Genomic DNA, 12,369 nt, shown 5'->3' on the forward strand with positions numbered 1-12,369 from the left:
ACAGTATTCAAAACCATAGCTTCTTGAACAATTAAGGCAGCCAAAGTGAGTTGGTCTTCCTGCACACTTGACTGTGCCTCAAACCGATTACCCCCAAAGATTCAGATCAGGATGCTGCAAGAGAAAGCTGTATTTCAAACATAAAAAACAGTATCGCCGTAGTAAATAAACCATAAAAAAAGATCATAAAAAACATTTATTAGAATAATAACCAATGAGACAAAAACTTCAGCTACAGTTCATTTATTAGAAATAAGGAGTGCAAATTCTACCAAATATTTACAAGGTTCATATATAAAAAATAATTAAAAAGTAGGTGGGTTGGACCTAAGCCCCAGTGTCTTTAGCAGTGATAGGATTTCACATCAGCTCTCAAAACGAACTCTGAAAACGGACTGCAGTGAGTGAGGTTTGTCACGGCGTTGCAAATATTTTAATAAACAGACAGACGAGTACACAGATTCCCACCATTTTGCATTTCAGTCCATGTGGTCTCTCTCACCTCGGTGCCCATTTTAATCCCCTGTTAAAGCAATAACAGCCTGCAACCTCTGTGCTGAGGTTCGAGCTAACCCGCCCACAGTCGCTCACTTCGCCATCTCCGATTGGCTGGCATCAATGCCAGACATAGTCAAGAAATAGAATAAAGACTGCCTGGAAACATAGGCATGGGTGATGGAGGAGGCAGTGGCGTGTTCACTGAGCAGAGGCATTCGCCCCTAAAATAACTTTTATCCTCATTTCTCAGTCTCTTTCCAACCCCACTGGATTGTAAATTCTGAGTAGGATGTGTGGTTTCTAGCATGAGTGGGGACGGAAAGATTGTTGTTCTAGAACAAACAGCATCTAATAAGCAACATGACCATTTTGCCTGCCATCATGCGCTTGTCTTGGTTTTGTTGGTAGATTCACTATTTTAAGTTCACAAACAAGTCATATCTTATATGTGGATCATCGCTTTTTCTTGCCATGTCGAATCATCTTCTTCCTCTTCAAGATCATCTCATACAGTTTTTCAAGACCCTGGGGGAGGCCAACCCCATCCACTGCACTGCAGCCCTGGATATAGTTCAAGGTGGACGTGCTTAGTTCGTGCATAGCGAGCAACTTCTCCACCTCCGCCACAGACAGGGCCTCTGGCACGTCCTGCTTATTGGCCAAAATGAGAACGGGTACACCCTGGTTCTCTGAAGTCCTAGTGATTTTGTGGAGCTCAACTTTAGCCTCCTCCATGCGCTCCGCCTCAGATGAGTCCACGACAAAGACCATCCCGTCCGTTCTCCTCGTGTAGGACTTCCACAGCGGCCTCAACTTCTCCTGGCCGCCAACGTCCCACACTTGAAAGGTGATAGACCTGGAGCTCCCAACTGGTGCCTTGATCTTCTCCATGTTGAAACCCTTGGTGGGAGCACTTTTCACAAACTCCTTGAACTTAAGTCTGTAGAGCAAGGAGGTCTTTCCAGCAGAGTCCAACCCAATCACCACCACGTGCAAGGTCTGGAACTGGGGCAAGAATGACGTATTGGGGGCAATCTCAGTGAGGTGGTTGCCCATGGTGCCAGAGATCCTCTGGCACAGCGGTGCGTTCCACTGTGCTTGTCGGGTGCAGGTTGATAGACGCTAGCTGCAGAGCGGACCAGGAAATCCTAGCACAGAATGGGTCCGCAAGTCTTGGGTAACATCAACATCGTCAAGTAGACTGGCGGTGCAAACTCGGGAGCCCCACGATGTAACGTGTTATCTATGGGAAAAAAGGAAACAAAGGTCAGATTGGGTGCACATTAAAAGACAGCGTCAATAACTTTTATATACCGCTCTGAACTAAACATTGATCCCCGTGAACCAATATAAACAGGTATTACTATTACCCAATCGAATATTTCATTTGGACGGATGGTTTATCTGACCAAATTAAGATGCAAACTTAAGACGTGTAGGCTGCAACAGATGTCAGCAGCGAGCGTCTAACCCACCAAGGTATCTTACACTTTGTACCCAAGGCAGTGGTTTTTGGTGTATGCTATACACTCAATATTTGGAGCTGAAATAACAGCAAAAATGTAATAAACGGGGTAGCCGACCACTGCAGAAATACATTATGCTAGTTTCATTTTAAAAACATACCCAAATAGTGTAAACTGTCGTGAACATAAAATGCAATTGATAACCAACACAAAATTTACACGAGAACGACCCGTCTCAATCAGGCTCCAAGGCCCAAAAGGCCGAGATTAGGTTTAATGTTTTAACTAGACAGATCCAGAGCAGAACATAAATTCACTATGATTGTACGAACAAGATTTCGGGTAATTGAATAACAAACGAAGACATGGAACATTACAAGACATAGAACAACAAACACATAGCCATCGTTATAACAAAGCTTTTCCGCAGGATATTAAAACAACCTAAACTAGGCGTCCCTGCTAAACTGCTAGGAAGGGGTTAAACTGCTCTTGCAGGAGCAGTCACGCAACGCAGGGGGGCTGATGAACAGTGGAAGTGACAAAGGAGCTTTACCCGTGGCACATCCCATTAGCACTGTGAAGGCTGACAAAGAGAAAGACAATCGCCCTAAAAGCGGCCCCACAAATGTTTCGGTGAGCAGTGCAATTAAACGCATTACTAATTGTGCAGCTCTTTAGCAAGAGGGGGCTCCAGTTCGCAGCTTTAGGGATGGGCGTACACAAAGAGGGGGCTGGGGTGATTTACTTTTCGTCTTGGGCTCGGGTTGCCACAGTTATCACCCTTGGGGGCGAACTTTCCAGGAAATAAAATGCCCCAGTGAGTAGATTTATGGCCCACAGGAGGCCCCGCGTCGAGACCCCCGTTCCAATCGATACTGCTTACCTTCCGCACTGCAAACAAAGCGGGCTGCAAGTGTTTGGAGATGCCAGGATGACTGAAGGGGGGGGGGGGGGGGTGGAGGGGGGGGGGGGGGGTCCGTACCCCCCCCCCCCCCCCCACGAGTTACTTTGCACACCCACTTCATAGTATTTTAGGGGGGCTCAGTCCTTTCAGAGCCTACAGGAGAGGCGGAATCTGCTTAATCCACACCCCACGAATGAGATGTCAGACCTGCCCTATCTTTCACTATCAAACACCTCAGCCTTAGCGCCTGGGTATTCCAAATGTTCACGTCTTAAGACTGAAAACAGAACACGGGTCTTCCACTAGCCTCTCTCCGATGACCTTGGTGCTCTGTTAGGAAGGTGGACCCTGGGCCTTCACCCACTGAACCCGGCCATCCGACTAGATGGTCTTGCAAGTTAACAATCACTGCAATTGACAAACAGCAACCAAAGGAATCTCGGTGGGATCGATTTAGGTGGTAATAGGAACCAAGTCCGGTCTCTACTCTAACCGCATAATTTTAAATCTTCTGTGGGCAGCCCCAAAAATCTTCTTACATGCCAGATAGAGAGATTACCACACAGTGGTCTAAATGTGCAACGACTGGCGCGCGGTATCATGGTACATTTGGACTCCCAAGAGCCCGGAGTGTAACCGAGTCAACAAGAGATGGTATAATGAATTGTAGGAGTCCGAGCTCATTGCGCCTTCAAAGACCAACCCCATGCTTTTCACCTCCCACGAGATGAAGGTGGCGATGCCACCTAACTGCAGTGTAATGGCCAGGGTGCGCAAAGCCACCATCCGCTCGGACGAACCCGCTCACTCTCGCCGAAGAGCGGACAGTGTGGAGGTAAGAACTCCGGGTGGCAGCAAACATGGAAATCGTGTAGGGAGACCACAGGTTTGGCTTTTTAAATAATACAAATCCATTATACAAATTATACTCCACTGAAGTAATTTGGGACTGAACATACCTTCAAGGCTAAAACAGGTAGGAAAATAAAAAATAAAAAAAGGGGGTTTGGGGCGGGGGACGCGACGAATAAATTCAATTTCAAAAAGCAGACCCTGTCCAGGAAAGCCAGAGTTACCAGTCATGAAGGTCGAGGTAGGCTGACACAATGTTTTCTGCTCTGACTGACTCGGCTGCAGAGCCTGACTCAGCTGCAGGCAAGTAGAATTGTTGACTCGGCTAAAACCCGGAATGCCAAAATGATGGCTGCGCCCAAGTGTCCCCCCACTGAGCAGGGATGTATAACTGCAACGCTAGATCACTATCTATACATTACAAATAGGTTATTTGAGTAATGCTACATGCATCAACCCGTTTAGCAACCAATTATATATGAATATGTATCGTTCCGAAGTGGCAGGGGTACGACGCACAGGGCTACATAAAAAAAAGTTATCTAAGCAAAAAATATGCAGTGAAGTAAAGGATAAGATATATACAGTTTGCAAGCCTGTAGTGTTTGCTCGGACACCATAACTACAATGCACACACTAATAGATTGCCGAACGATTTAGAACCATTAAAGTCATTTGCACCGTGTAAGAACTAGAAAAGCAAAGAAATGCTGAAACGGAGGTGCGCCAAGATCCGTGCAGCTCTGTGGAAAGCGCTATAAACGGTCAACATTATTAATGACATGGTCGCGATGAACTGATTTTGTACGTCTCAAGGCTTTTTCTGTCATGCGTATACAAGTGAGACTAGGATCATATCTAAACAGAAACGTTTGTGAAATACAATATAGACATGAAATCTACAGGGCTGTGCAATCAGATGTATTCTAGACAGATTGGATGACGTAAAGTGCCAGCAAACCAGTATCCAACCAATGCCCCACTTGGAAAACGTGCGTATTCCAGACACCAGTGTACTGAACAGCGAAATTGCATTAGAGAGGTCGATTTAAAGAAGAAGGGAGATAGTAGAGTAAGACTACACTGTGCTCTGCTGTTTGCAGTGTGGACTGTGGAACTAAGAAGCACCTCCCGATTGGAGAGTACGGGTAGCCCTCGTCGCCACATAAATATACAAATCAACCAATTCGGGGGCAAACCACCTGGAAAGGAGGGCTAGAGGTGGTGCGCGGATCGTTGTAATGTCGTGGACCGGTTAATGATGACCCCCGGCCGCCTTAGGTGTACTGCCAGGTGTGCTGAAGGAGTATTAGGCTACCAAGAGCACCTTGGCTCAAGATTTCGCTCTCGTTGCCAATGATGGGGGGGGGGGGGGGGCAGAGAGTTGGGGAGAATATCAGCCAACAGCTGTAAACATTAAAACATAACATAAAGGGAGAAGGAGCAATTAATGCAAACATGTATGTGCTCCTTGGATGAGAGGCCAATAATTACAACATCTCAGGTTTAAATGTTCCCTCTGGATGCATGAGGTTTAAATACACCCCACGCACGCTGACAGTGCTTTGAGCGCTGTACATTGGCACAGCCGTGCCTTCGTGCACTTTACCGGCCTCAGCCGGCAGGGTTACGGTGCGTGGACCGTGAAAAGTCTCGTTACTATAGGAGCGGTAGGTCCTTTCTTTCGGGGTGGGCGCCTCTCCCTCCGCGGCGTGCGCTGTGCTTACCTCTCGATGCAGCCTTCGCCTGTTGCCGGATCCGCGGTGGCTCAGCGCTCTCGGTGCCCTCAGCCTCTCCCTGCTCCTCGCAGCCTCGGCCGCTCCGATCCACTCAGCACCAGCTTTGGTTGTGAAGAGTTGCGAGCACAGACTCTGGAGCTCAGGCACTGACTCAGTGACGTCACGGAGGCCCCGCCCCCTCCCGGGCCGCGTTCCAAGAGAGGGCTACTCCCAGCCTCTGGAGTGCAGGATCTCCGCATGGGGGAGGGGGTGTCGCTGCCCTCCCCCCTTGGGACTGATGTTAAAAACAACATTACGAGACAGACGTGTTGCGCCGTGTCTCCTGCTGTACGCGAGACTTCAAAGGGGAGCGCTCAGGACTTGAAATTGGGTAAAAATACAGTGGCGTCAGGTCCCTTAAGATTGTATTTCCTGGCGGATACTTGGGCATCTTCAAAAGCTCTTGGGTCGGAGGGCCTTTTTGATGCGTCTGTTACACAATAGAATGTAACCCCATGCCATGCGTGGCAATACAACCAACAATTCGTTGCATTCTGGGACCCGTAGTTTCACTTTAACGTTCATATCCTCGCCAGCATGCCAGATGATGCTGTGGACTAGTGACACTACTCGTCGAGCGCTTGCCTTCAGTACCTCTACCAGTCCAGATTTGTATTCTTTGCATTCTGATACTGGTTGCCCCTGACACTTGGACTACGCTTCTGGTGGTGGAATAAAGGGAATTACAACAAGTCCCAAAATGCAATGCAAACAGTAGGACTAGATGAGCTGCTCATGCCTGGAACTGGGAAACTTGAGAGCTGTGCGTCAGTGCCAGCTTAGTGCAGAGCCGAGGAGATGAGAGCAGCCCGTAGAGATATGGGCGAGCCAAGCAAGGTTAATGAAGACAGCATTAATCTGGTGGTTCGTGCACTTGATGGAGATATCTACGATTTTTCTGGTCATGGTTTTGACTCATGATAAACCAGCATGGAGGGTTAAAGCTCCAGCTGCGAAGGACACTTGCAGATCACAGATTTGTATTTTATGTTGATCGCACAACGGGTGACTGCTTTTGAGGCGGAGATACTTTTGTAGCTTGGAGTTCAAAAGTTACAATCCTTGTAATTTAGTTCAGTGAGCTGTGGACTGGCATTAAGTAGCTGCAGGCATACTATAAGGCATATGTTTAAAACCTTATTATGTTCCTTAATCTCGCCTTCTTGTAAGTTTTTTAAATGGAAAAAGTTCCTTAGGGTAGTATTACATTCCTATTAGTATATTCACACCAATCATTGCAAAACGTTTCAAATTCTGAGTTTTAGGGACACATTTGCTAACCATTTCTGCTTGGTTTGTCTCACAAAGGTGACACAAACCTGTTGCAATGTTTTGTTTTGGCATTTCCCATCCAGCACAAATATTGACGTGCTGGGAAGTAGCCCTAAGTAATGCAAAGTAGCACACGGGGGAGCCATACGATGCATGGAACATGGATGTTCCCGTACACCCACCCATGGATTTGCATACAAAATTACACCTCCTCGAGGTAGGTGTAAAGCTGGAGAAAATATTTATTTTCTCTAAACCTTTACAAATTTGTATGTGTGTTGCACACATACAAAGTGGTAAAGTGTAAAACTTTGTCAAAGCATTGCATTTTGTGCTTGAAAGTTAGCCTTCGAGTATACAACATATGCTTGACATTGCGCACACACACACTTGAGGCAAGGGTGTGTGCAATGGTTGAAGGCAGCCTAAGGTACACCAGCACTAGGAGAAAAGCAGCTGTGTCATATCTCAGTAGCTAAAGCATTGTTGTGCTCTATCCATTTCATGCAATGTAGCGCAGCAACTCTAGTTACTGCCCTGCGTGAAACTAGTAAATCTGTCTTTGTTTCTCCAGAGCAAATACTCTTTACATATAATGCCTACCAGTATGGCTGAGATGTGACTCAATCACCTTGTGGTCCTCATTGTCTTGAGTAACATTTCCTATACATTGATTTACAGGCTTGTATGATTTAGTGTCTCTGTAAAATGTTTGCGATATAAAAGGCTCTGGCACCATCCACTGGGATGAATAGCGCTACAAAATAAATGTGAGAGATTGACTAAGGAGAGAAGAAGGGCAACACTGGGGGGTGCTAGTGAGGTAATCCGTGAAGAAGGAGGTCATGGGTGGGGTACCAGCGAAGATTGCTGCACCGGGGGCCCCCAATTTTAAAACCACCCCTGCTCTGCCTTACCTGGTGGCAGGGCATGAGTCCTAAACAGAGAAGTGGGGGGATGCTGTCACCGGAACTAACGTCACGACAGGAAGTGACGTCACGAAAGGTGCGCTCCGATCTCGTCCCAGAGGCCAAACAGTGAAGTCCAGCTGTTTGGCAGGGGGGACGGCGTCCACCCGGTAAAATAAGTGGTACCCCGCGTGGTACCCCAACTCGAGCCCTGCCTGGTGGAATATATTTCACTGCTCTCATGTATGGTAGAAAGCTGCACGCATGCCCATGTGTTCCATATGGAAAAAAAAGTTTGGTGTCATTTGCAACATTGTGCTGGCGTGCAGATGTCACAAAAGGTACAAATAAAGGAGTAGTGCATTCGGCCATATCTCAGTGAGCACTTGGAGCATAGCTGTCAAGTTGCACTGTGATGACAACTTGAATCAGACATTTTATTCACCACCACATTTTGTTCACAGACGTATGTTAAAGGTGAAACTAAAAATGTCAGAATGCAACATGCTGCTTGCAAAAGTCAAAAATTAGCGTCAAATCCACTACTTAGGGTTTGTGGGTGACCTTTTAAACTTGCTCCACCAGACTCATTGAATGTAGAAACATTTATGACCTAAAACTTAAATGTGGTAATCAATCAAGAACACAACCTCTGAATCCACCCATTGGTCGTTTGTGCAAACTGAATTTGGTTTATGGTAAAAGGCTTTGATTGATTTCACTAGGATGAAGTGTCGTTTTTTGCAATAAACTAGTAAGATAGCTCAGTGGGTTAAGTTCATGCAAAAGAAATATCTTAAAAATTATGAGTTGTAGCCTTAAATGTTACCAAAATGAACTCTGCCTTTCATCCTTCTGAGGGCGATGTTATGAGTACAGTTGAGTTAGGACAGTAATGGCACCTCAGAGTATATGCCAGTGGAGATGTTAGCTTGTGGGTTGAGCTACATACAAAAACAGTCAATATTTTTATTAGGTACAGGCACCATATCAGGTCCTGTGAAGGGCTTAATCACCTATGGCGTTTCACTTGTGTACACAGAGACTCGGGTGGCTGAAGGAGATACATGACCTGTGGAAAGGTCAGGGCTTTAAATGGGCCGGGTCTCAGGTGCTGAGCACCAGCAGTTTTTTAAAGGAGGCCTCGAAACGGGTCTCTATCGGGCTCTGTTTTGTGCCCTGGCACAGGCTGCCCATTTTTTTCCAGACTACAGTGACAGCAGGCAAATGGATGTGCGCGTGCTCACACTGCTCACTTCTCACTAGTGGAGAAGTTAACGCCTGACGTCATGCCAGGTGAGCGTTGTAGTGAAAGGGAAATCCTTTAAAGAGAGTCATTTTCTCTCTGGATTTCCCTTCTCTTTTTGAAACGCAGGAGCAGCAACATTGTCATGGTGTCACCACAGATTTAAGTGGAAGCTTTTTCAATGTTCTATACAAGCCATAGTTGCTGCTTATTTATCATATGCAACTAACAAACATTGACAAAGTCAATAGTCCTGACTAGTTGTTGGTATGGTGTTATTTGTTGTGTATCATATCTGGATGTAAAGACAGAAACAGCAAAATACAAGTCGGGCGGCTCACTTTGCTAAGCACAGATTTTTAGTTTATGTGTTTTTAAGCCGCGCCCTTAATTACATTGGCCACGCCCCTTTGAGAGACCCCCCAGTTTTTTCATCCCACTTAAAGCCCTGGGAAAGGTTATATAAGGATTTATGTTGTTGCCAGCAAAGGTAGATCAAACCTTGTGACACATTGGATTAAAGTGTCCATGTAAAACCCTGTATTCTCAGTCGATAACTCTAATGATCTATCGCTCTTCTCATCCCAATTCCTCGTTCCCATTGTACAGTATCTGGGTGCTTATAGGAAGGTTTGCGCCATATAAGTTACCATACATACATAATGCTGTCATTATACTGTACCACCAGCTGTACCACCATACATACATATGGCTGTCAATATACTGTTGAACCATCTTATACCAGGAGTGCGATAGTTCTTCATATTGATTGGTCAGTGTCAATATACTGTACCACCAGGAATTCAGTGCCACATAAAGAACTAGGCGGTCTGAGCGCTTTACAATGTCAGGGTATCTTCAAAATGCACTTGATGGTGGTACACTTTAAAATATAATACCAAAATGGCAGTGCTTTTCTGAATTTGCATCAAACAGTAGGTACTTGAAGTGAGAAAAATATTGACGCTTTCAGGAAGACTCATACTTTGTTGCAGAAGTGCAAGTATGTGAAAATTAAGGTACAGCGACCCCTGGTTTTGACGGCATTTCAGCTTATTTTTCTTGTACAAGCTATCCGATGACTGAATAAATCTAGAGTTCTGCTGGATACTTCTTGAGAACTATAACATGTAATGGGTCGCAGTATTATTTGAAAAGAGAAGGCTCACCTTCAGAGGTGTGGCGCAGCAGCCAGAGCTGCGGACTCCAGAGCATGGGACTCACGGTTTGATCCCCGGCGCTGGCTGCAGCTCAGCATCAAGTGATTCTGGGCAAATCACTTAATCTACCTGTGGCTACCAAAAAATGAATGTGTCCTTGTGTGACGAAACTGCTGCTCATGTAAAGCGATCCAATACCTTTGGGTCGAGTTTAAGCTATATAAATCTGCCCAAAAAATATGTATATATCTGTCCATGCTCATCACTGTTTCTTTACTTCTTCTTGCAGTGCCGAAGGGGAGCTGTGGCAGGGCTCCTGGTAAGACCACCATGCTCATAACCACTGTTTCTGAGCCTCACTCTCCACCAGAAATTTTGTTCACGCTGCCCTGGTCCTCTAGTGCCACAGTGGGGTGAAAAAACTGGGTGGCTCTCAAAGGGGCGTGGCCTGTGTAATTTTGGGTATGGCATAAAAACATGTAAGCTAAAAATCTGTGGTTAGCATAGTGTGCCACCTGACTAGTATTTTCTGTTTCTGTCACTTTATCCAGATATATGATACAGCAAGTAACATCACCTACAACAAGTCAGGACTGTTGGCTTTGTCAATGGTTGTTTGTTGCATAAGATAATTAAGCAGCAACTATGGCTTATATATAATATTGAAAAAGCTTCCCCCTAAAGCCCTGGTGACACCACCTCAATGTTGCTGCTCCTGAGTTTCAAAAAGAGAAGGGAAATCCAGAGAGAAAATGCCTCTTTGAAGGATTTCCCTTCCCTAAAACTCTCACCTGGCATGAGGTCACTTGTAACTTCTCTACTAGTGAGAAGTGAGCAGTGTTAGCAGGGGCACATCCATGTGCATGCGTTCTTAAAATGGGTCTCTATCGGTTTTGTGCCCTGGCACAGGTGGTCCGTTTATTTTCCGGACTGCAGTGACAGCAGGCACATCGAAAAAGTGCCAGGGCACAAAAAAGAGCCTGATAGAAACCAGTTTCAAGGCCCCCTTTAAAAAACTGCCGGGTGCTCAGCACCGATGAGAACCGGCCCAATTAAAGCCCTGTCTTTACTCCAGTTCTTACCTCCGGGTTGTGAACGCAAAGTCTAGTATGGTTTAAACTACCCAAAAAAATAAATCGAATACATAAAAAAATTATTATGTTTTCCAACAATAATCTGTGCGTTTCCATGTCTCCCTTTTCCACTTACTGAAGTGGAAAGGTAGGTGAATGTTTTTTTTGCATATATTTTGCGCAGTACTGCAGCTTTCACATGAAATACGGAGGGACGTGTTAAGTTCTACAGGTAAATTACGGACAGGATATGCTAATTAGGGGCCACGACTGAGTGTGACTGGCGTGCCTGCTTCCGCACATGTGCCTCAGTGTGCTTAATTATGCCGGAAGACATGCTAAATTGGTAGTGTGAGTCTGGAACGAATGTGCGAGACCGGGTGTCTATAATACTTTGCAACGAAACGTAGCAAGAGCTGAATAGTAGACCATTGCGCCATCTAGCGGCTAGTTTTAGGAACTTCAACTAGAAATTTATTTGTGTTTCTCTTGCTGTATTTTGTGTAGAGTAAACAGATAGGCCTTCGGGACAAAATAAGAAAATAACAAATCTAACTAAATTGGGTGTGAGGTTTACAGATATGTCATGATCTCGATTAAAAGCGCCTGCTAATTCTGATGAGGCCGATAGGAGTGGCTAGCGGCACTGTCGGAATTAGGAGACCTGCTGTAAATCCTTGAATCAATTTTGTTTCTCTTGGGACGAAGCTTCAGGTGCGGTGTGTGGTGTGTTGCATCCAGCCAATAAATGAATCTTCTCAGAATATTGTCGGCTACAGGTGCTTTCAGCCGGTTATTGTGAGAGGTCAGTCGGATTTCACCAGTGATGTTTACATACACACAGACAAAAACGCGCACAAACTGTCTCCCTCCCTGTTTTGAAAGTCATCAAAAACATTGGTTAGTGTAGTATTCTAGATTATAGAATGTAGCTGTTTTAGAATGATGTCCTGCTTGGGATAAAGTTTGTATGAAATGTAAAAAGAAAGGTCATTTTAGTAGTGCATGCTGCTCTTTTCAGAGAGTTAATTATATTTCAGAGGAAGAGGAGGAAGCTTTACATAGTTTGAATTGTAGTTTTTCTGTGGATGAGTCTGATTGTGAAGAATTTCCGTCATGCATCATTAATATAAATGGAAAACCTGCTGAATTAATGGTAGATTCATGTGCACGGTACACAATCATTGGAAACAAACTTTTCAAAGAATC

General features: G+C 45.3%; 1 protein-coding gene across 1 annotated transcript; it reads right to left on the bottom strand.

The window, feature by feature from the left end:
• Window positions 1–227: 227 nt before the first annotated feature.
• ARL4D (ARF like GTPase 4D) lies at window positions 228–5,574 on the bottom strand. The gene is made up of 2 exons (XM_086924020.1): window positions 5,451–5,574; window positions 228–1,741 (listed from the first exon to the last, which is right to left on the bottom strand). The coding sequence occupies exon 2, from the start codon at window positions 1,552–1,554 to the stop codon at window positions 952–954; it is 603 nt and encodes a 200-aa protein (XP_086780146.1). The 5' UTR covers window positions 1,555–1,741; window positions 5,451–5,574; the 3' UTR covers window positions 228–951.
• Window positions 5,575–12,369: the final 6,795 nt, after the last annotated feature.

The sequence above is a fragment of the Lissotriton vulgaris genome, chromosome 5 (assembly GCF_964263255.1).
Source record: "Lissotriton vulgaris chromosome 5, aLisVul1.2, whole genome shotgun sequence".
Lineage (NCBI taxonomy): Eukaryota > Metazoa > Chordata > Amphibia > Caudata > Salamandridae > Lissotriton > Lissotriton vulgaris.

Bases quoted from the DNA above. Each gene is read 5' to 3' on its own strand.
- ARL4D (XM_086924020.1), bottom strand. From the start codon at position 1,554: ATGGGCAACCACCTCACTGAGATTGCCCCCAATACGTCATTCTTGCCC.